The following is a 25,745-nucleotide window of genomic DNA, read 5'->3' as shown; positions in this document are numbered from 1 at the left end:
GAAATTAGTGCTTACCAACCATTTGTGAAAATGATGAATATGAAATCTATGAACACATTATTGAAGAGGAAAAATATGACATTAAATTAAGAAAGTTAATTTCTCTTTTAACATGTCACTTTTAGAGACTGTGCTATATATGAAGATATATTTTCTAAGGTTCTATTGAAGATGATTTAATGTATTGCTTGGTTTGTTAAGTCAACCTACTCTAAGGCAAGTTTTTACAAGTCAGTCAGGGGCTCAGAAGAAAAAGATGGACAGAAGACCCTGATGCTCTGATGGGAGACGCATTGTCAACATTTTGGTCTGTCGCGTAGCTTCAAATGGCTTGGCAAATGAACAACAGAGTTGTCTCTTTAATTGGCACACTCACAAAACAGCAGAAAAACAACCTTTCATTTGATTCTTACTGAGATTTATTGTTTTTTTAATAATGCCACTTTTCAGAAGTATAGTCATGTGCTCACTTAGACAGGCTGACAAAGTGAAAACTTGTACGTGATGCAAAGTACCCTTCGAGCCATAGATTAAGACATAGATAGTGCAGTGACAAGTCATCAAATGCCCACAGCAGACAACAAACCCCCTCCTCCCCTTCCCATGATGTTGCACCATAGAACCCACAGTGGATATCTGGGCCAAACATAGAACACAGATGGCTACCGACTGACATGAAAAGTAAATTTTATTAAACATGTTTACATACATGAGTTGGAAGTTCATTTAAAAGCACAGGGAAGTGTTAAGACAAGTGGTCAAAAATAGAAAGATACTACCCAATTATAATTAGTTGGTTGTTGGCCACTAAGACAGAACGGAATCTAGTAGAAGTGCACCAATGCTTCAGTTCTTCCTGCTCAGCACGGTGAAGAGTGGTCAGTCTGTGCCCTGTGCGATGGTGGACAGGTAATTCTGGCATGTGTAAATAAGGGTAAAGAATTCACTTGGTGCAGGCAGTATGTCTATGGATTAAAACCTAGTGTGTACACAGTGTCTACGTGTGTTACAGCCCCACAGTAGGAATCTACACCAAAATATTAATTAGAAGGAATTTGGTCCATACTACATCACGTTTTCCAGAGGGTAAAAAATAAAGTCCATCTATAGACATTTCACCCCAGGCTCACAGATTGAGCCTGGTGAAAACCTGCAAAATGTCTATAACAAAAATGGATGGCTTAGATTTCTTGGTTATTTCAGTATAGTAATTAACAAGCAAACTGTACAAGTACATGCAACATACAAGCGAGCCTATATGGAACTAACGTACATTATTAAATAGCCTTTTGTTTCTTTTCATTTTTTAATTTTTTTTTACAAAACGTGCATGCAGCTTTGAACAGTTCCAAGTCATGCTGCTCTATTTGTGTGATCACAAAAGTTGAATGACTCATAAAAGAGGGGAGAACATATCAATGCACCTGCAGAGTCTGCAGTATGTAACACATATACAGAATGTCACAAGGGAAATTCAAGGCCAAGAAAAACTCAGATGAAGAAAATGCAAATTGAGATTTGACTTTGTTTTGTTCCCACCCCCCCCAAAAAGTAAGATACTTTGCATTAAAAAATCAAGCTTTGTGCTTGCATCAATCTCAAAGAAATGTAAAATAAAATTTGATAAAAACATTAGTTTAGTGCAGAATATTTCAACTGGAAATTCCAGTGGAATATTGAATAGCTCATACCATGCTCTTTCCAGGGCAGATGGGTGTGTCTACACGGAGACATGGCTGAGAAGCCTGGGCGTAGCTGAAAGTGTCTTAGGCTCAAATCCATTTCTAGTCACCATTTTGGGAAGTCAAAAGTGTGGTTCACACACATGAGCATATACTTTTTTTTGAATATCAGGAAGAAAAAGGCATTACAAGGAGTATTTCCAAAGTACGATTATGCAGTTAGTTTTGGATCTCAGCATGAGTTGCTGACTGACTTCCTTTAAAGTCTCCCATGCAAAACTATAGAAAACACAAATTAATTTTTTAGAACACAAACAGATGTGCTCTTCATTAAAGAAAATGAGTCTATGATTATTTGGGAAGGTAACATTTTGTTTTCTGGGTTTGACACATAAGACTTTGAAGAATTATAAAATGAAAGCCCTTCATGGGCCTCATCTTGTCTAGTTGTTGAACACTTTGGGCAGATGCTACAGAGACTGCTTCAGCCCTTTTTTTGGTGCTTTTGGAAAAAGAAAGGAAGGGTCTCTGTCAGTATCGTGAGGCCTGTCATGACACAGCTAAAAACTAGTGAAAATAAGAGACACAGCAAAAACAGAACAAAACAAATCCAAAGCTAAAAATTAACACACAAAGAAACAAAACACGAAGGCACAAAACTTCTCAAACACCAGGGAAATAACACTGCTTATGGCCTGTGTAGGAACGTGTAAAATACAACTTTCACAGAGTGAGAGTTTCCAGTTTGTCCTATTTGGTGTGTGTGTGTGTGTGTGTGTGTGTGTGTGTGTGTGTGTGTGTGTAAATTTGAAGTTTCCTCTTCTTCTGTTTTTTAGAAGCATCAGTGACTCTCACTAGCACATTCGTTCTTACTGTAATTTCATAGACTGCCTTGTTCTGTCATACGAAGCCAGGTTTGAAACAACAATTGGGACACATTATTGAAAAACTACTATAGGCAAAACACAAGTTGATTGTCTCCAACAATGCTTTTGATCATGAAATATCTGGTTCAAATTATTATCTTGAAAGGTAGAGTTTTATTGGAATGACTCTGGTATGAGTTCACTATGATCGAATGCAGGGAGGCCCAGTTGAACTTTCCAGAGATGATTGGGAAGCCCGGCGGGTTAGGGGAGTGAGTGTGGGATCCACCAGGGACGAGGGTGGGAACAATTTGTACCATCCGATTACCATACTGGACAGGTCAAGTTCTTCCAACAAGATCTGAGCCACTCCCATAAAGCATTTATGGTCCATTCTGCCATAGTCTCCCCAGACAATCACCTGCAGAGACAGAGAATTGCAACAAAATTTGAACCCCTCTCTCTTTTACATTAGAAGAGTTGAAAGCAACTATTCTGTAAAAGTGGGCCAGTCAGTAAAGGAGAGGAAGTGAATGTAACTATCACCATGGAGGCGGACTAGATAAGAAGACACTAACATTAAGGAGCTCAAAAAGATGCTTCGCAATGTCTTTTAGATTTGATGGAATGCAAATAATGTTTCCCTAGTCAATGAGGGGTATTAAATATATAAACCATGTTTAAGAATTAATATGGAAGTTTATCAATAAATTCAGCACTTTCTTTAGTAACCACTCTCTAGTAAGCAATGTGAATGGTGATAGACAAAAGTAAAAATTTGTGTAAGCTAAGAGGGCAAAATAATCCAACTCAGTGTACAATGGAATGCATGCATAATGGAGCATGTATCAAGAATGAGAATATTCATTACATTTCTTTTATATTATGGACTTGTGAGTGAAGGAACAGGTTGAACCTAATTGTAAGATGACGTTTTTGAGAACTTGTCTGACAATTTTGATTTGATCAGATGACTAATAAGTCAGTGAGCTCACTCACAAGCTGGGCCAATACCTGTTGGAGTCAGATGAGCATTCCATTACACTTACTCCCAGCTTCTATTTTCCAGTCCTCTGGTTATCTGTAAAGGTTCTCAACTGAACTCATTCACCTGCTTTCTATAGGCAGGGGTGGTGAATCTTGCCTTTTCAATTTACTGAGTAATTCTGCCAAAGCATTTAATCTCTGTGGTCCATAGACATCATCTTTCAAATGGAAATAATATTTATTGCGCATGGTGGTAAAATGTTTAAAAGAGACAATGCACGTATGCACTTAACAATGCACCTGACATTCAACCAGTCCTGAATATTTGCTGGTCCCTGTACACTTCTCTTTTCCTTTCTTTTCCTCCTTTTTGTATCCCATGTCTGGCACATAGTAATGCTCAATAAAATATTAGTGGCATCATTTGCCTTGATATCTATCAATCATCTATCTACCATCGTCATCATCATCGTCATCATCATTTATCAAGAAGAGACAAAGGGTGGCAAATAGGGCAAAATTAAAGGAGAGGCTAGAGAGAAGGAAGAAAAGAAGGGAGAAAGTAAAAATTTTGTTTTCTATTAAATCTCTATATTTTTAACACTATACATTATTTTTGTTGTATAATTTGTTATTCTTTCTATTTCAGAATGTTCTACCACATTTCTCCCTACTGATCTTCATTCTCTTCCTGTTTGACCACCTCTTCAGCGTTTGCATGGATAATGTGGATTTACAATGTAAAAAGGTTACATGAACTATTACTGACCTGAAGAACTTTACCCTGTGGACTTTCGTCAAAAACCAGGGACTGTTGATACAAAGGATCAAGGGTTTTTCGTGCAATTCTTGTCTTCTTCTTAGCTATGCAGGCTCCATTTTCCAAAAGATACACCTTGACATATGGAGCTAAACAAAGGTAATATTAACACATAAGAAGTTAGTCCTTTAAGTAAAATCGATTTTTATTACAGAATTCCTTACTGGAGATTTAGAGATGCTTATTGAAAGCTTTCCATTGACTATTTAAATCATTTAAAATTTCCAGTGCTTCATAAATTCTACTCAACTCCCACATGTTACCATTACCGACATTTTCTTCATTTCAAATAAATGTAGGCAAAGTTATCGTAAGACTTTGACTTAGGGTAGAGATGGAATTACAGTTCAGGTTTATATCTTAAAGCTCATTGTTTCCTTTTATTATTAGAATTTTTTTTCACTTTTGCATTTGTAGCTATATAAAAACCGGCACAAGCTAAGAAACAATCATATTGAAACATTGCTTAATATGACAATATTATTCCTAATACTCTCTGACAGAATAATTGTGCAAAGAGTCATTTTTACGACGCAAAGACACAGAAAAGCTGCCTTTTTAATCAATCAGGTGATTAAAAAAAACAGAGTATATAAAATTCCAATGCAGCGAATGTTTTGAGCTTTTGGCCTGTGTAGGATTTTCCCTTCTGAACATCTTTCCTTACCAGGTGTAGATTTGGAACCAGGTTTTTGCGTGAGGCTTCGTGCTCTGATAACTTCAACTTCTAACTGGCCCTTTTTATCCTCCATTCCAATTTGTATATCACCTGCAAGTGGATGGGAAGCAAAATGTTTCCGTTTCTTTGCAATTATGTGCAGTTAAAAAAAATAAAGACCCATAACAGGCTCCAAATTACGATCTTTATGATCCTGACAAAAACTAATATTTAGAAACCCCCAAGCCCCTTCTTCTCTCCCTGCCTCCAAATCAGGTTTTGAAATGTTTCTCTTTATTTTTCTGGTAGTAAGCTATCTTAATAGAGTCCCATATTATTTTATAAATAGCTTAATGACAGCAATACTGAAGATTTCTTATCCTTATGTCATCTAATATATAATACTTCTTAATAAAAACATAATTTATCTATATTTCTACTATCTACAGAAACCACTGTTAATATTTTGGTGAATATCCTAGTAATGTCATAAGTAGTTTCCTCCCTCCCATCCTTCCTCCCTTCCTTCTTATCTATCTAGCTCTTATGAGCACATATTCTCAATGTATTGACTGTACGGACCATTACATAGTCACGTCATTACCTATTTAACCACATCCCGTTGATGGAAAATGCAGGTTATCTACATTGTTACTATTATAAACAGCACTATCATGAATAGCTTTATAAAGAATTTTTGCACACTTGGTCAATATTTCTCAAGCATAAATTCCCAGGTTTTTAATTATTGGGTCTAATTGAGCAGGTATTCAAATCCCATGCATGTTGGCAAATGTCCCTCAGTAGGTCCGTGCTACTACGCACTCTCACCGAAGTACTACAACCCACAAAGAGTGGTATTGGCAACATGTCTATTTTTTGACAACCTGAAGGTTAAAAAGTTGTAATTTGCACTCCCTTGCTTATTAGGAAGGCTGAACATATGTCTAAGTATTTTTAATTTGTATTCCTTCTCTTAGGTCTTGCTTGTCATGTTCTCCACCCATTTTGAAAAAGATGTTCTTTTTCTGATGGATGTGATACTTTGTCCCTAACATGTTAAGTGTAATTAGGCCTAAGTTATTTTTAGTTAGGTAAGTCATCTCTAATTTTTAGCTGTGAATTCTCCTTGTGTGTCAGGTCAGTTGATCAACTTTGTGGTTCTGGATTGTTCACTAGTTTTATAATTCTGTTTTAGACCACAGCTCTTGGAGGTCTCTTGGTCTTTTTTGTTTTTGTTTTGATCACGTATACGCATAGTTTAATGAGTCAAACTTTTCTATAAGTCTATTTTATTAGTACAAAAGATTCCTGCTCTCTCTGCCAGCTTCCTGTCTTCCAAGGGTCACTGCTTTCGTAATTTTCAAGATTTTTATCTGATTTATTTTTTACTTTTTGGCATGTGCCCCTATATCTCTAAATACTATACTTATATTATCCTAGTTTCTTGTTTTAGATATTGTTACTAACTTCTAATTTTGATCTATCTCACCTCTTTATTACCCTGCCACATACTAGACACTTTCTGTCACCCTAATATCCCAGTATTAATATTTATATTATTATGATTATGTAACATTATTTATAGCTGAGTGAACTGGAATGCAATGATTATTACTTCCAGTTTCTTGGATAGCTTGCCCTTTTCTTTACACTTAATAAGTATCTTTTAAGAAAGAATTTGCTTACATTTTTATGTACATATCACTAATTCAACCCCTTACTCAGTCCTGGTTGTGTACCTCTTCCAGAAAAATCAAGCCATGAGGCACTCTGTAGATTTCAACCTTATGAAACCTGACATGCTGCAATTTGGACAAAGTGACCTGAGAGCTTGCTACAGCTGCATCTGTAGGTTTTCCTCCACTGTTCATCATTTCTCTCTGTGCTGAAGCATTGATTTACTGGATCCCATCTTCTTCTCATTTTGGTTCACAATTTTTAAAGTTCACTTCATTCGTTTTGTGGAAGTGTATCATCCAGTAGCTTTCTAAGCAATTCTGGGTGTGAGGGAAATGTTTCTGAGACCTTTCCTGTCTGAGTTTTTATTTATTCTAGCCTTACTTTTACTTGAAAATTTGGCTGGCTATTGTACTCTATGTTGGAAATCAATGTTATTCAGAATTTTGAAGGTAATGTTCAGAAGTCTTCTAGCTTCCAGTGTTATTATTAAAGAGTCCAATGAACATCTGATTTTGATAGTTTCGTGTAAAATTATCTTAGGAAACCTGGAGGGTTTTCTCTTAATTTCTGGTGCTGTATTGATGTGCCTCTGTACTGACCTGTTTTCATGCAGTTTTCCTGAGTACTACATGGGTCCTTTCAAACTGGAACTCATGTTCTTTAGGAAATATCTAGTGCACATGCTACAACTCATTTTCTCCATTCGTTATCTTTCTTTTTACTTCATTTAGTGTGTATTTTGCTAGCAGACATCTTCAATTTATCTGGCTCTGGTTTGATCCTTTGGAAATTCTTCCCACACCAAGAGTATAGAAATATTATCGAAGTGTTTTTCAGCATTTCCCAATATCTTTGTCTACCATTTATTTCTATTTACAATTTAGTCAAAATATTACTTTTTTCAAGTTTTGAAGTAGGAAGGCAATTTCATTATTTTACATAATTAAACATTTATGCCAACCTCCTTTACTGAATAATCCATTCTTTTTTCCATGTTGTGAAATATTACCCTTTATCCTACACTTGGATCCACTGCAGACTCCCTATCTTGACAGGCATTTTCTGGTAATTCAAAGATGTAGGACTAACTTTATTCACTTTGCATAATGTCTCAAGTTAGAAAAATACACTAGAGATTAGAATGGTCATTTGAAACCAACAACGTCCTAGCTGAAATGTTACTTTTTACTTTTATTACTATTATGCTACTTTCAATGACCTTGTCAACCAGGAAATACCAGTTTTCTTGTAGAAAAAATGATTCTTACCCATTGCAGGGGTGGCAAGGGTTTGGCGGCCAACAAGCTGGGCTGGCCCTAGTCCATCAAGAAAATCACTGAACTGACTGTCTGCTCCTAGTCGCACTCCAGGAAATATTAAGCTATTAGCAAAAGGACAAAAATCAAAACATTAGGTCTCCCAAAATTCTTTTCATTAGTGTCTACTTGACTACGAATTCTGATCATGAATCATAAATACTATTCAGACGATCAGTTACTTAGCAACTGCATTGTCTCTGCAAGCATAGGAGTGAGGTTCAGCGTTGATGGAGAAAAGACCTAAATTCTCAGATTAAAAGCGGATGTCTACTCAGGAGAGCTTAGTTATAGTTTTTAATATATTACATTTTCTAGATGTTTACAAATAATAATCCCTACATAAATATATCACGGACATAAATTATAAGATGTAGATTTTTACATCATGAATGTCATAAAAAGTCCTCATAAACATTGAGTAACACTAATGCTATACTTAAAAAATGCCTAATAATTTCTTAAATAAATATTATAGCAAGTACATATTCTTATTTACTAATAAAATGTTTAATTTATTCATTTTTAAATGAATTACATTTTTATATTATCTGAGATTTTTATTTAGTTCAAATGGAAATGAATGGATGAAAATAGGTCTGTTTCCTGCTCTGCCATGACTGCCTGAGTTTCCTGGGCCGTAAGCCGGAGCAGGGGTGATACTCTTCTTGTTTTTTGGTGTATCCTGGGCCACAATGACCAGGCTTGGGGGCAGGCATCCCAAATCATTGGATCAAATAAATAAATTTATTAGTTTTAGAATGGGAAGGCATATCATAAATATTAACTTGGCATAATTTTATTTCATTTTCTGAACAAAATAGAAAATTTCCAGTAAAGTAAGATAAATGATTAATATTAGATTGGTAAATGAGATATTTAAATGGTAATAAATGAAAAATTATAAAGAATTTGTACATGGTCAGCCCCCAAGTAACCCACTGCAGAATAGTAGTTACTAATTTATAAGATCTATCACCTCATTAACAGTTCAGTTTTACCATAAAATATTCTCAAGCATAGAAAATTCAAGTTTTGTGTAGAAATCTAAATGAAACAGTAAAAAACAAACCACATAAGCAAAAAAACCCATATTTTTTAAATTAGTTAATTTAAGAATAAACTAAAACTCTTTAAACAAAAAGAAATTAATGAGAAAGATAGATTCTGATCTTTTATCCTAAGGTGAAAATTAGTGATGTTTTATAAACAAGAAAATGTAAGTTGCTATTATGAGAGTGTTAGACTTACAACTGAGAGCCCAAAATAGTTCAGAGAAAAGTAGAAATATGGGAAATTAGTTCCTGACTGCCGAATTTTAATGTAGATTTTGGTAACCGGGCCAGACAATGAGTCTCCCATATGAAAGAACCCATTACGTGTGACATATCTACAATAAACATCCATTAATGGACTTTTCTGAGCTTTTCTGGATGATAGAAATCAGCTTATTTATGTTAAGCCAACATTTTGTTATTCCTGTGAAAATTCTGAGTGACCAGGTAGGTGCAGAGGTGTGCCTGTGACCAGCTGGCTGAATAAAGGAGCTGCACAACCACCCTCGGTGGCTTTGTTATTTTACCTATGACTGCAAATCCATGCTTCTAAAGCCACACAGATATGCTGACATCACTTACTTGCCCTCTGAGCTGTAGCTGTTGATGCTGCCATCGGTGGACTCTCGGCTTGGCTGCCTCACCATCTTCCTCATTTCGGCTGCCATCCCTGTTTCTGTGCTTCTCTGTATGGTACTTTTTAACTTCTTGTGGCCAGATTCTGGCAGAAGAGAGTGAAAGAAACTCTAAGTTCTATTGAGACAGTTACCTGAATACTGACTCTGCAAATACAATAGTTAATTGTGCACATAGTTGAAAGTTTACTCAGAAAAATCATGTCTAAGAGAATAATCTGATTAATAAAATTGTTCTGCCACAGTGCGCTTTTGCTCCTGTTCCAGAGGCCACCTGAATCTCCACGGGCCGAAAGGAGCTCACTGCACTATTGCTGCTGAGGCTGTGAACTTTGGTGGAAAATTGGATCTGGCACCGAACTGCTATGTGGAAAGATAATACTGAACAACCTAATCAAGAAAGCTTCAAATGTGCGTGGGAGCAGACCTCAACGTGCGTGTCCTGTCCCTTCAAGGAGAAGAGGCACTTGGAACCAAGCATGAAAAATACCAGTTTTGGTACTGCCACATATCAGCAAGCCTCATGAAGAGAAACTTTAGTATTTTACTTAATGATTTTCACAACACTTTAACATACATAATCGCAGTTAAGATGTTACCTATGTAGGTAGAATAGGTATTATCTGAATTCCAAAGCTTCAAACTTATTTAATGGCCTTTTGACTCTATATGCCCTGTGAATGATAGTGGTCGATCATTTTCTTGATAAAATGTTAAGTTCAGAGCAGCTTCGCCGAGGTCCGTTGAAATGCATTAAGCAGCATTCTATTCATAGCATAGAAATGAAATTCTAAAATATTTATTTGATTAGAGCAATATCGAAAGATTAGAAAAACTATTAGACTTAATATCTGCCATGCCTTTTTCATCTATACATTTTATAAGCATTTGTGGTTTTATTTCAATTTTTCAGAAAGTATTACTTAATATCATTAATAATATATGAAAAATGCTCTACATATGTAACTATATGATGGGGTACCCCACCGAAACCAGAATTATCTTCTGGGGGGTGTGCCCCCTGTGGTGAGGGTTCCCCACCTCGGTGCACATTCTAGGAACCCATCTGTGTCAGTGCACCAGCTGGCATTGCTGTGAGAGGCTGCGTTTGGCTTCGGTGAATTTTTTTGAAGACTCTTTCAACACATTTGCCCATTTCATGATGGGTGATTTGCAAGCGCACCTGCCCACACTGCGCTGAGTGTTCAGCGGTTTTTGACCAAAAATGGCAGGATCCCCATCCCCCACCCTCCCTATTCGCCAGATCTCAACCTGAGTGACTTTTTTGTTTGCCTGGATAGAAAAAGTCTTCAAAAGGGAATGTTTTGCTGATGTGCAAGAGGTGAAACAAAAAATGGCAAAAGCATTTTAAAGGCATTAAAATCGACAAGTTCAAAAACTGTTTTGAGCAGTGGAAAAAATGTCTTGATAAGTGTATTGCATCAAATGGCGAGTACTTTGAAGTGACTGAAGTTTAAACATGTAAGAATAAATACACAGTTTTTTTATAAATAAATTCCATTTTTGGGGGCCCCTCTTCATTACAGAAACTACATATATAGTATATAAATATACACATAAGCTTTTCAATTTTCATAAAAAAATCTCTGTGAAGCAGGTGCCTAAAACATTGTTAAATAAACCATATGAAAAACAACATGTTCTCCTCTGATTTTAGTTCATTACAACCCTTTGGTAAATTGTCTAATAAAAAATATAACTGGTTATGCGCTATGGACTCAACACTGAATATTCTCTACGGAAGAGCCATGATTCCTTAAAAACACAAGTCTGAATATGACACTACTTCGCTCAAAACCTTGTGATGGCTTATCATCCGCGTTAACAGAAAACCCAAAATTGTTACGGCCTGTAAAATGCCACACAAGACCCATGTTTCCTCTCAGATCTTACATTTTACCCCCCACCCCGTGTGACCACTGGTGTCCACACTGTCCCCTTGAATGTTCTTGTACAGTCCAGGCATGCGCTTCAGGCCCTGTGTCCCTGCTGGCTGTCCCTTCTCATTTTCTTGCCTCGCCCCTCATTTAACTCAGGTCTCCATTCCAGTGCCACCTCCTCAGAGAGGCTTTTCCCAGTCCTTATCAATCTTTATCCCTTCACCATGCTTTATATTTCTTCAGAGTATTGCTCCAGCTGCCATTAAACCTCTGTTTTTGTGTTGTCTGTTTCCCCAGTTAGAACTTATTTCTAGGAGGACGGGACACGTCAATATCGCATACCGTTATCCCTAGTATATAGAACAGCGGTGTAAATTCGGTAACAGGATCACAGCACAGATACTAGTGTGCAGTTTCCTCCATTCCATTTAATATAATTATAATACGAACATGTCCATGTTTATTCTTTTTAATGATTGCACTGTTCCATTGTATGGTTATAAGGCATCATAATGAAATCATCTCCTCACTAATGAGCATTTGGGATGTTTTCAGTTGTTAAAGGAGAGTTTTTATAAATTTTGAGAAGTTGAAATTCTAGTGGAAGAGTAGGGATCTGTTTAGTTTTAATAGCTATTTCTAAGTTGTCCTTTAGATAGTAGCAATTTGCCCTCCCACCAACATTCATATAGATGTACCCATTTACCCACAGAAGGAAAAGGAATTTTCTACATTTTCCCTTTCTGCTCCTTGTCTTGCCCATCTGTCTTGTCAATGTAGAATGTATACACTTACTGAAGGCAGGCGCTTCATTTCTGGCCATTCCGAGGGCTGTTAATTTTTGGTACATATGAGGTCTGTCGGCAAAAAGTCCAGCCATGGTTAATATAATGAGAATGGTTTGTGACATTGATGTAACCTGGCAGCCAAGGAGATGCAACCCTGGAATGTACATGTGTGAACAATGACAACTTCACTGTACTAGTCAGTGGGGGCAGTAGATACCATTGAATGAGCATGTGTGCTGTGCAGCTGTCAGATCCAAAATGACTGAGCAAGTAGAGCAACAAATATGCATCAAATTTTGAGCTAAGCTTGAACATTCCTTTGCGGAAATTATTGGGATGATTCAGAAGCCTGCAGCTATGGGCAACTGGTGATTGGCAGCCTTATCATGACAAAGCACCGGCTCATATATCACCTCTCATACAGAGATTTTTGGTAAAATATCAAATCACCCAAGTGACTTGCCCCCTATAGCCCAAATTTGGCACCCTGAAACTTGTGGCTTTCCCCAAAACTAAAATCACCTTTGAAAGGGAAAAGATTTCAGACTGTCAAGAAGGCTCAGGAAAATACGATGGGGCAACTGATGGTGACTGGAAGAACTGTGTGAGGTCCCAAGGTGCCTACTTTGTAGGGGACTGAGGTGTCATTGTCCCAAATACAATGTTTCTTGTATCTTGTATCTTCTTCCAATAAATGTCTCTATTTTTCATATTACACAGTCGGATACCTTCTGGACAGACCTCGCATATATTTATTGATCTACTGTGCCTCCTTCTTGGATGTAGGTCCTTTATGAAGTCGCTGTGGCAGAGCAGCAGGTCCTTCATGCCCACATATTGGTTAGATCCCGTTTGAGAGGTAGGGCCAAGCATCAAGGGTTTATGATTGATGTGAGCCAAGAAGAATTGTGCCAGATATTTATCCAAGGCAGGGTAAGGCAATAAAGGCAGGGTGGAACATCAAATTCTTTGAGGATCATGGCTAGAAAAAATGTGGGCAAATTTTAAATCTAAATGATGAGGTGATGGTGGAAACTGGAGGAGAAGCAGGTAAGAGAATCAGTGGTAAGGAGATTCAGGTTAGAGTGTTCATTCATTCAGTTTTTTATCCATCCATCCATTTAGGCAACAAATACTTATTAAGACCCTAATGTGTGTCACACACTGTTTTAGGTGCTGGGGATGTGCTGATAAATAACAAATTTCTCGCTATCCTGGAGATTACATTCTAGTGGGTGTGTGTATACAAGAAACACAATGAACAAATAAACAAATAATATGACTGGTAGTAAGTGCTATGGAAAAAGGCAGGATAAGGGGGATAGAGAGTCACAGGGTAAGAGCAGCAATGGGTTTATTGAAAAGGAATCAGAATCTCATTAAACACTGGTATGGAGGAAGTACAGAAGCCACAGGGGAGCTACCCCGGCTGAGGAAGGAGTCTTGGGGGGTGCAGTGTGGACGCCGAAATGGTGGTCAAGAGGGGGCTTTGCTTTGTCAGTAGCACACAGCCCTCCAGGTTTCTTCTGCAATCTTTCTGATGTTGATGTTGACTCTGGCCAAGAGGCTCTGTTGCCAGAGATCTCAGGGCTCTGTGTACACCTGGCAGTCCCGGGACAGGGGAGGCTGGCTGTCAAGAGCTGATTTATGTGTAATTCCCAGCACAGGTTTCACATAGTTGTCACCCATTACATGTTTGTTCAGTTAATGAAAAGAGAAAATTTAAAAACGAAGAATCTAGGAGAATCAAGATGGTGGAGGAGTGAGTGGAAGTCACACTGACCTCCTCCCAGGACCAACCTGGAATTACAATTAAATTGTGGAGAAATCACCTGGAAAAAAACTGAACAATAGCGAGAGAGGAGCCTTATAACTTCGGACAGACAGAAGAATCAGCTTTAGTGTAATCTAACTGGTAAGGAGTGTGGTAGAGACTTGAGAAGGCGAGTAGGGTGCTCATGGGTGGCAGCACCGGGCAAATACTAAAATGCCCAGTTGGATCCCCCTGAGAAGAGCGGGGTCTAAACCACAAGCAGGGATCTCCAGCCTACAGCACCAGAGCCCAAAAAGTACACAGATAACAGCCAGCTGCGAAAAGCAGCAGGGTTACTCTCTGCCAGAGACAGGCGGCTAGAGACGCAAAGAGCCATTGAAAGGGCCAACGCATAAGTTTTTATTTGCAGACACTTATCCTGGGCTTTGGCAAAGTCAGGGGCAGAGTGGGCTAGAGACGCCTGAGGAGAGACTGGGGAAGGAGGCTTTGGGGAGAGAATGGAGAGAGTAGCTGGCGGTATTCTGGTGCTCACTCCTCCCCCATGTGACAGCAGCCAGCTGGCTCAGGCAGAACACACCCCCTGAGTGGCAGCTGCATCAGAGGACACAATAGCCCCGCCCCCTCAGGTAGGATTCCACCCTGCCCTGTGGTATCTCTAAGCCTGACTGCTGAGTGCAGAGTGACTAGATTAACAGCTGAAGGAGACATCCACAGGCAATAGATTCCTGGAAGTCTCAAACAGACTGCCTAAGGCCACATAGGGTCAACATCTGACATCATCAGAGGCAGATCCAAAAAGAAAAAAAAAACAAACCAGCGGTCTCCTACCACAGAAGTTCATACCACAAAATCAGAAAATCAAGACAGATCAATTTAAGAAGCAGAAGCAAAAAAGAAGAGTCTCATGAATAATGGGAAGACAAAGAAACACCCCCCATATCGAAGGGAAAGGAGGAATCCCCAGAATGAGAACTAAATGAAAGAGAGGCAAGTAAACTATCAGATACTGAGTTCAAAACAACAATTCTAAGGAAGCTCAATGAGCTCCGTGAGCTCAGAGAGAATTACCAAAATCTACAGGGAAATTACGAGGAACTTACTGTAAGCTATATCAGCATGAAAAAGGACATAGAAACTATCAATGAGAAACAAGAGGAAATGAAGAATACGACATCTGAATTGAAGAACACAGTAGAAGGAATCAAAAGCACGCTAGATGAAGCAGATGATCGAATCAGTGGACTGGAGGACAAGGTAGAAAAAAGCTCCCAGAAAGAGTAAGAAAATGAAAAAAGACTCAAAAAGAATGAAGAAGTGTTGAGGGAAATGCAGGACAACCTGAAATGTAATATTATCCATTTAATAGGAATACTAGAAGGAGAAGTAGAGGAGAAAGGCATAGAGAACCTGTTTGAAAAAGTAATGATGGAAAACTTCCCTAGTTGGAGGAGAGAAGTCACACAAGTCCGGGAAGCACAGAGGGTCCCATTCAAGAGGAACCCAATGAGGCCCACTCCAAGACACATCGTCATTGAAATGGAAAATACCAAAGACAGACAGAGAAATAGGAAAAGGAAGCAAGGGAGAAAGAGGTAGTAACATATAAGGGATTTCCAGTATGGCTAGCAGCTGACTTCTCAACAGAAACATTACAGAAGGGAATGGCAAGAAATATTCCAAGTCATGAAAAGCAAAGGCCTGCAGCCAAGACTGCTCTACTCAGCAAGGCTCTCAATTAAGATGGAAGGTGCAATAATGAGGTTCCCTGACAAAAGAAGGCTAAAAGTATACATCTCCACCTAATCAGCATTGCAAAATATGCTAAAGGTACTGCTTTAAGAAGATGAAGAAAAGAGTCTATGAATACCCAGTTCCTTTCACAGTCACCAATACTTGATATTACCACTATTTATAATACTTATTAATCTGATTGTGACAATGATGTTATTTTGTTTATTATTTGTTGAAACTAAACTTGTTTTTGTATATTTCTGCCTATTTCTATTATTTTTAAAAAGCTTTAAATGACTTTTTGGTATTCTTTATCCATTTTTTGATTAAATGTTTATAGAATTTTTTCCCTAAAAAGAAAAAAAAAAACTATTAACCTTTTTCTAAATGTGTTGCAAATACTTTCCTATTCTATTGCTTGTCCTTTAACTCTTTTATATGTATATTATTATATAGTCTTAAATGTTGAATATAGTCATATTGTCAATATTTTACTTTATAGCTTCTAGGTTTGAATATGTTACTTCAGGGTACGAAAAACATTACTTTGTATTTTCTCTGAAAGCTCCTTAGATTTTACATATTGATTTTTAACTCACCTGAATATTTTTTGCATAATGTGTGAAATAGGGCTCTATATTTGTTCTATTTCAAGTAATAGTGGTCCATACACATTATGTGTTGAATAAACCTTATTTTCCTCTTTGATTTGAAATATTAATTTAATCATATATTACATTGTTGGACAGATATATACATTTGCTTCTAGAATGCTCATTTTATTTCACTGATCTACTTGATTATTTCCGTGCTGGTGTCATGGTGTTTTAATTGCTGAGACTTTATAATGGATTTAATTTTTTAAATATTTTATAATGGACCTTGACATTAAAAAAATAAATAAAATCAATCTGCATTTAAGAAAAAAGAAGAAAGAAGGAACTCCTACCTTTTGCGACAACACAGATGGAACTGGAGGATATTATGCTAAGTGAAATAAGCCAGTCGGTGAAAGAAAAATACCATATGATCTCACCTATAAGTGGACTCTATTCAACAAGATAAACTAATGAACAAAATATACTACAGGCAAGGAAACATGGAGCAGACTGAAAGTAACCAGAGGGGAAGGGGAAGGAGGACTTCGGTGGAAAGGAGAAGGGATTAAACAAAGAACATGTATGAATGACCCATGGACATGGACAATATGCGAACTGACTGTGGGAGAAGGGGGAGGGGTGGCAGATGGGGAAAAATTGAGACAACTATAATAGAATAAACATGATTTAAGAATGAAAAAAGAAAAATAAAAATATTTTTACAAAATGAAGAATCTATTACTTTTTTAAAAAATTAGAATATCAAGTTTCCTTAAAGAAGGGTACATCTATAGGGTGTCCCCAAGTTTTTAGAGCAGTTTTAAACCTTCATAGCTTCTAAAATATAAATGCTACATACTTTTTAAAAAAAAACATCATTCAAGAGGTTGGTTACTGGACTTCCTTTTATACTTTTTAAAAATTGTTGTTCTAGTACAGTTGTCCCAATTTTCCCTGGTTACTCTCTCCTGCCCCGCCTACCTCTGCTCCCATAGTCAATCCCCACACGGTTGTCCATGTCCATGGACATGTTTTGTGACTAGGCCCTTCCTCTTCTTTCCTCTTATCCTCACCCTTCCCTCTGATCTCTGTCAGCCTGCACTTAATTTTTTGAATTTTAATTATAAATTTTTAACTTTAAAGTTTTTGTTTTTGTCCTTCTGAAGATGGCAAACATGGACTAATTTACCTTTTACCTTATTCATGTTAATAGTCAATGCAATGAGCTTAATGGACTAAACAATTTTATAAATGCCCAGGTCAATGCTGAGCAAATAGTTCCAGCTATAAATCTGTCTCAGTTGAATTCATAAGGGCTCTAATATTACTTAGAATGAAAGGGTTGGAAGGAACACTGTTTTGTAGATGAGGAACTCAATTTGGTGAAACACAATTCATGAGCAGATCTTTGTTCAGCACTAACACTGGGCCCAGCCTTTTCTAGATGCTGTTGACACAGCAATGAACACATGAGACAAAAATCCCTGCCCAAATGGAGCTTACATTCTAGTAAATGTAATGACCTGCTCAACATCACTTTAGTTAGGACCATAAGCTGCATTAGAAATCTGATTTTCTGAAATCTCAGTCTTGTGATCATTCCATTATATCACAGTTTAGGAAAACATAAAACCTCATCTTATTTATTTTACAGATATAACAATAGTTTAGCCACAAAGATATTTTCATGTATATGTTCTCATATGGGCTTATAAGTTCATTTGAAAACTTTGTTAAAATCACATATATTCTATACAAGTACAAACATATATAATCACTGTCACTATTTCTCTGCACACGCTGCAATATAGCATAAATGTGTTACATACATGCATTATTTTTGAAAATATTATTACATTAAGCCATTAACTAATAGGAAATGCTATTATGCTTATTAACAGTGATACTGTTATTTAATAGTTTTTTGGATCCATTAAAGAATCATTTACCTGATTAAAAACATGAATTCTATTTATTACATGAAAACTTTGACTTAAAATGTTGTCCCAAGTATATACAAATAACAAAATAATTAGAAAATTAGTATATTTTAATTTTCTATGTTCACAAACGTAAAATTTAGTAAAATCCACAATATTTGGGGGCAAACTTTCTCTTACAGAATATTCCAAAGTTAATATTTACATATGAACTTACACTCTTTTCATAATTAGAGATGTATGTTATATTTAGGAATACCCTGCTGACTTATTAATTCATTCTGTAAATTCTCATTAAGCACCAAGTACCTATAATCTATAGGCTCATTCTAGGTGTTGCAGCTACAGCAGTAATAAGACAGGATTGCACATATATAACGAACAACTAAAGCAAGTGAGTTAACGTGATAATTTTAGATATTGTAATCGACATAAAAAAAATAAATCTGAAGAGACTGTCTCAGTGCAGTGAGTTACTCTTGATCAGCTGGGCAGAGAAGGCCACTTCTGAGAACGTAAAAAAGGAGCCAGCCATTCAAAAATCTGAAGGGAAGGATGTTCCAGGCAGAAGCAGCAAGTGCAAGACCCTGAGGAGTGGCTGTCCTTCCCTGGCCTTTCTAAGGAAGCTATGAAAGGGTGATGGAAGGTGGGCAAGGGGAAAACGGAGTGGAAGGAGGTTCAAGCACCGGGTCGTACAGGACCTGCTGGTAAGCAGCCTTGATTTTGCACTGAGTGTGACGGGAACCCATGGGAAGGGTCATGATCCGATCTACATTTTTGAAGGACTCCTCTAGCTACCGCGTGGAGAATGAATGTTAGGAACTAGAAGTGAAAGCAGGGGGAAGATTTGGAAAGCTACCTTCCTACCTGAGAAGAGATAGATAGTGGCTTAGGTTACGGAAGTAGCAGTGGAGAAAAGGGAGGAGGGTGGGCATTGATTACATTTTGAAGAGGAGCTTACAGTACTTGCTCTGTTTAGAAGTAGAAGTGGTTCCAAAAAATAGAAGAAATCAGTAACTTTTAGGGTTTTAGTTAGGATAACTAGTTGAATCATAGTATCAGATGCTGAAAAGGGAACTCTTTGTTGGTGGCGGATATTATGAGTTCTCTTTTGGACGTTTGAGGTGCTTCCTAAATAGCCATGCATGATGCAGAACCACGAGGGATAGGTCAGCGCCAGAAACAGGTAGGTAGACAGAAACAGGATATATTGGCATGCAGGTGGAATTAAAATCTGTGGTACTAAATATAATAGGGAGGAGGTAGAGAGATTGATAAAAAAAAATAAGCAGAATGCAGCCTAGGATAGTTCCATAGTCAGAGGTCCAGAAGAATATCAAGACTGGTAAGAAGTGTACAAAGACCTTTTAAGGTGTGTGTCATGGTGCAGAAATCAAAAGAATCAAGTGTTTCGAGAGGTAAAAAAATGTTGATTACTAATCAGAGTTTTAGTAAGGAGCAGACATAGGAGTGCTGACAGTGTAGTAGCAGGAGTGGGAGCCTAGAAGGAACACTTGGAAGAGAGGATGAGAGATGAGTAAGTAGGAACACTTCCTATGACTATTTTGAAAAAGTTTGTTGTGATGAAGAGATAGCATTTGGAAAGTCACATAGGGTTAGAGGAGGTTATTTTTAAAAGATGCGCGCTACAGTATTAGAGCTTGTTTCCATGCAGATAGGAACGATTAAATGCACAGGAGAAACACCACACTTTTAGGTCTACTATTATTGGTTCAAGAGGTAAAGAATGTCCCATAAATCGACTTTCTTTTTTATCATTTTAAATAATTGCTTATGCAATTATAGTCCTTCCTGCGTTCTCTCCCCTTCCCCACCTCCGACCAGCCCCACTTTCTCCCTTCCCTAAGTCAATCCCCGTATCATCGTTCATGTCCATGGGTCATGTGTGAATGTCCTTGGGTTAATCCCTTCACCACCTTTCAAGTCTCCCCTTGTCCCTCTGGATATTGCCAGTCAATTCTATGTATTTATGCTTCTGTTTTTATTCTGTCCATTAGTTTATTATGTTCATTAGATTCTACATATAAGTGAGATCGTGTACTGTTTGTCTTTCACTGACTGGCTTATTTCACTTAGCATGGTAGTGTCCAGGTCCATCCATGCTGTTGTAAAAGGTAAGATTCCCTTCTTTTTTTACTGCTGCATGGTATTTCATTGTGTTAATGTGTCACAGCTTTTGTATCCACTCATCTACTGATGGGCACTTAGGTTTTTTCTAGATCTTGGCTATCATAATGCTGCTATGAACATAGTTGTACATATATTTTTTTGCATTGCTGTTTCTGTATCCTTAGGATATATTCCCAGAAGTGGAATTGCTGGGTAAAAAAGGAGTTACACTTTTAAGTTTTTGAGGATACTCCATATTGTTTTCCACAATAAATCACCTTTCAACCAAGCAAAGTCTGTAGTCTGTAAGGCCAAATGGAGTCAATTCCATCAATTATTGAAAAAAATAATCAGTAAAAAAAATCACTTCATTGATTAAACAATTTGGGTCCAAAAGAGAAACGCAATAATGACCTATTAACTCACAAAGAAAAACTATAGAGTAAGCTCAACCTTTTGGTTACCCTGAAAGTAACAACGGAGATCAGTGATGCAATTTTTTTATATGTACACTGACAAAATTCAGTTATTTTTACAAAGTGTGGTTAATATGAAATGTTTTGTTCATTCACTCCTCACATATAGTACCTATTTAATGAACTATCTGGCTGCTTTGGGCACTGTGCTGTGTATGTGAGTGTAGGAACGAATGAGGCCCTGGGCCAACCATGTCACGGCCTGGCAGGAGAAACTAAGTACAAGTTCAGTTGCGAATCACTGTAGCACAACACAGAGGATTTATTTTATATGTATTTAGCTTTAGGTATTTATTGTATGTAAATTCAATAATATGGAGTGAGGAAGAGAAAGGAAGAGAGAGGATAATTTACACTGAGTCTGCAGCTTGCCAGGCCACTGACTGAGTGTGAACCTGGCGCGATCAGGAGGTGAGAAATGCAAATCTCTTCCTTTACTTTGTTTCGGTTTCTAAAGATAAATCTGGTGTTTATGGTGATTTCGAAAATAGGCTGCCTAAGAGAACAAACCAAGTATTTTATCTAGTGTTCAAACAAAGCAGCAGCAATCTAGTCAAACTAATAGTATTAAACTTACTGAGAAACTATGGATTGGTATCCTAGGGTTTTTCAAAGGGAATTTTAACTCGATGCAGATGGTGAAGGGGGATTTGTATTTTAGGCCAAGAGAGCAGCATGCTTAAAGGTCCTGAGATGAAACACAGCCAGGCCCCTTGTGGTAATGGCAGGACCAGAGTTAAGTGAAAGGTGAGTAAAGAAAGCAAGGCCTGGAAGCTAGAAAAGTAAGCAAGGCTGGGCCACACAGAGATCTGTCCGATGCTCTCAAGGTGCACCACTACACATCATCTGGGTGGCTTTTGTATGACTGTTAATCTAGTAATGATCTCATGGTCTTGGTCTGCTTGGTCAATATTATCCAGATAAAGTTGTGTATCATTTGTGGTGTATGTAATATGATACAGTAATATTGTTGTAAATCTCTAATAATCATTCTTTAAGGGAAAACATCCATTTGTTCTTTGTTGACGTCAGACGCTTTTAGTGTTGTAGTAACCGCATAGTTGGAAATTTTTATTAGCTCGTCTGTTCTCATAGTGCTACAATATTTTTAAATAAACAAACAAAAGTGCTCCTTTTGCATTGTGCCAAGGTTTTTGAATAGATTTCATGCTTAGCCAAAAGAGTACAACTTGTAAAAATTTCACAGGTCTAAAGGTTATTTTTAGAAAACTGCATGATGGTTCTTTGACTTCTACAGTTTTCCCTTATTTATTCTCCAGATTAATCCCACAAGCCGATATGTCTACAGTGGCCCTTTCCTCTTCCTGTTTGCCAAAGAGATTTATAATAAAAGACGTATAGTAGTCAAGAAGCTAAAAATAGTATCATCCAGAATATTTCTGAGATGGATGGAATAAATTCCTTTGATGATATGTTCAGAATACTTCAAACCTTTTCCAGTGATGCAGTAATCCTCTCCCATAACACCGAAGAGGCAAAATGTTTTGCTACCAAGAACTTAAGTTCTCTATAGATGCAGCTTTAGAAAATAGATTCATCTGCGCTGAACACTGACTTTTCCTGTTTTCAGCCCTTCTGCGGCTAACAGTTCTTCTCTGGTAAGAAGCCTGGTAGTGTTATGGCTGGTTGTAATACCTGCCTGTCATATCTGTTTAGTTAACTCAATCACAGTTGATCTCTTCAGCAAAACATTTGTTAATATGACATCAATTTTCCTCTTGCCCAGCTCATGAAAATGTAAGCAATAGCAAGTTCAAGATGGTCTTTTAAATAATTTGCATGTTAAACTTAACAAGGCTGCCAAAAAAATTTAAGTAAAGAGGTTTATGCTCACTGAAACATACCACCTGTGCTGCAACCTATTTTGATTAAAGTAAAAGGAAAGGGGGGGGCATTCAAATGCTGAACTGCTCACTGCTGCAAATAGTTTAATGTTACAGGCTCAATGTTTCCAAGAAGGTCCATGTTATGGACTGAATTTTGTTCCCCCAAATTCGTAGGTTGAAGTCTTAACCCCTAGTACCTCAGAACATAGATATTTGGAGATAGGACCTTTAAAGAGATGATTACGTTACAGTAAGGCTGCTGGGGAAGCCCTGATGGTATCTAACTGGAGTCCTTACAAGAAGAGGACATGAGGACACACAGAAAGACCACCACTCAGGAGGCAGCAAGAGGGCAGCCATCTGCAAGCCCGGGATGAGACCTCAGAAGAAACCAAACCCGCCCATGTCTCCATCTTGGACTTCTAGCCTCCCAGGCTCTGAGAATATAAGTATAAATTTCTGTTGCCCATCCATTCAGTCCGTGATGTTTTTTGTTTTCATTTCTTTCTTTTTTTTATGTCAGTTCAAGCAAATACATGTAGAGAGTAAGATACTGTTATTTCAAAGTCATCTTATTTAATAAATGTGATGATATAAATGTAATTTAAAGCACCTACAGATAAATAATCACCTATGATACAGTCTGAGGATAAGATTAAGTCCCAAATGCTAGGACTTGTTTCAGGTCGCCTTTATTAAAAAGTGGTGTGAAGTATTAGATGAATATAGCTAAGTAAATTATTAATGACTCTTGATGTTCAAAAAATAAGGCCTCAGATTTATTTCCTAGGAATAATATATCACATTTAGATCAAATCTGTTTTATTTACTCTTGTTTTGGGTTTAAATTAATATTTTAAATAAAGCTGGACTTCATTTACTAAGCATAGAAACCTAGAATATCTCCTTACAATTTTCCATCTTGACTGTAAAAATAAAACAATACTTCAGGCTGAAACCTAGAAAGCAGCAAATGTTTTATGGTATGTTTCATACTTTCTTTTTAAAATTTTTGTTTAATCTCAAGATATTACTATTTATGAAATCTTTCCTCCTATCCAATTAAAAAAGGCAGCCTAATACTCCCTGTGCCGCGTGGACTGAAAGCAGTTTGAGGGCCAGCTCTGGAACCAGGATGTCTGGATTCAAGCGCCCGCTCTCGGCTCTCCTGCTTACCAGCTCTGCACCTGCAGGGAGCTTCCTTAGCCCCTCTGTGCCTCACCCTCGTCATCTATGAAGTAGGGGAGGGGACGGTAATACCTTGGTCTTAAAATTATTCTGAGTAGTAAATGACACATTCCATGTAAAGCACTCAGCACAGTATAAAAATGACCTATTGTTACATGATAAAATCTCAAAGTATTTTGCATAGATTTGATCTCTAAGTTGAATGACACTAGTTCCCCTTGCTCTACTCAAAGCACATCTTTCTGTCCCTCATATTTAACTCAAAATGCCAATGCCATTCAGAATGAAGCAGAGTTAAGTTACATGTCCCAGAGACCTCTCATGGCCCCAGTATCCATTCTTACCCTTCTCTCTTGGAGACAAAACTTCCTTCATCTTTCTGGTAAAGGACTGACCATGTTTCCCCTTCTTCTCCCCTCTCGATGGCATGGGGTCATGATAGCGGGAGCTGCAGCAGCTGCTTTGGGCCTCAGGATGGGAGTACTTACCACTGGCAGAGCCTGGGACCCTGATGTGATGGAGCCGCTATACTAGCCCTGGACTGGACCGTCAGTCTGGACTATTATGTGACATTCTTGATTAAGCCAATATATCCAGGGGTGTCTTGTTATAGCGGCCTATCCTATGTCATAATCCATAGTATTCTGAATAAAACCTAGTGTGGACTTAAAAAAATAAAATAGTAGTTTTGTGAAGAGTACTCTCTATTCTTTATCTTTAGATCAGGGACTTGGGTTATTAAATTGATTCTCTATAGTAGTTTCATTCTTAAAAGAATAGGCTCCTCTTCTAACAATAGAGTTAGTGGAAATATTTCTTCCCTATGAAGTTTCAGAGAATGTAGGATTAGAGGAAGAGAAGACATAAATAAATAATATTCATTAAATATTGTCATATTGTCATTGTATAAGGTGCCCTGCAAGGTACAATAAACAGAGGTATCCTTTCCTAGTAGTCAAATATTCTGAAACAAACATGCATACATGCAGTTCCCAGTTGTGGCGTAGTGATGATTACACTGCAATGGTTATTATGAGTAGAAATGAGAGTTTCAGATTACAAAGGAAATCAGTGAGGTTTTTTTCTATATTCTATAAAACAAAGTAGGTTCTCTGTGTCCCTCACCACATCCCTTGAAACAAATTAGGTGGATTTTAATCCAAACTCAAATGATCTGATTTGAAATATGAGCAATGTGGCAATTAGAAATTCTTTGAGGAGACTCAACAGGGTAACTTAGAGACAGGCAGGGATTCTTGAGAGGAACTGAGACAGAAGTGCAACTACTAATCTAGGAGAGACCTGTCATATATAACTAGTCACCAATGACAGACACCACATGTTGAAATTCAAAGCCACAATATTAGGCACTCTAAACAGTGGGTGCTGAGGGGCAAAGGGGTAGCTTCTGATTTGGGGATCTCAATGTAGCTTTAACAAGCTGCAAAGCAGGAATTTATCATATTCAGGCCTAGATTTTCCCCAACCCACAGTGGAGAGGCAGAGTATGTGTGTATGTGTCTGTCTGCATGAAGGGAGGGAGGCATAAACTTAGAACAACTTATGAACCAATTACTGAAAGACAGGAATAAACACAGTCCATACAAATGCTACAGGGATAGAATACAATGGGTTTGACTAGCTCTAAAAGGCAGAGTTCACATAACAA

General features: G+C 37.6%; 1 protein-coding gene across 44 annotated transcripts in view; it reads right to left on the bottom strand.

Moving 5' to 3' along the window:
- Window positions 1-421: 421 nt before the first annotated feature.
- The window catches only part of LOC129067570 (regulating synaptic membrane exocytosis protein 1), a 197,200-nt gene continuing 171,876 nt past the window's right edge, over window positions 422-25,745 (bottom strand). For all 44 annotated transcript variants that reach the window (XM_054569582.1, XM_054569573.1, XM_054569583.1 and 41 more), the window contains 5 exons: window positions 9,650-9,788; window positions 7,965-8,077; window positions 5,023-5,124; window positions 4,305-4,444; window positions 422-2,969 (listed from right to left, as the gene is read on the bottom strand). In XM_054569582.1, coding sequence (XP_054425557.1) covers window positions 2,751-2,969; window positions 4,305-4,444; window positions 5,023-5,124; window positions 7,965-8,077; window positions 9,650-9,788 — 713 coding nt within the window. In that variant the 3' untranslated portion in view covers window positions 422-2,750. The remainder of the gene's footprint in view (window positions 2,970-4,304; window positions 4,445-5,022; window positions 5,125-7,964; window positions 8,078-9,649; window positions 9,789-25,745) is intronic.

This window comes from Pteronotus mesoamericanus, unplaced genomic scaffold, assembly GCF_021234165.1.
Source record: "Pteronotus mesoamericanus isolate MK-2021 breed Mesoamerican mustached bat unplaced genomic scaffold, CSHL_Meso_final contig_20, whole genome shotgun sequence".
NCBI lineage: Eukaryota > Metazoa > Chordata > Mammalia > Chiroptera > Mormoopidae > Pteronotus > Pteronotus mesoamericanus.
The sequence above is the reverse complement of the archived record's forward strand: the minus strand, read 5'-3'. Positions and strand labels throughout refer to the sequence as shown.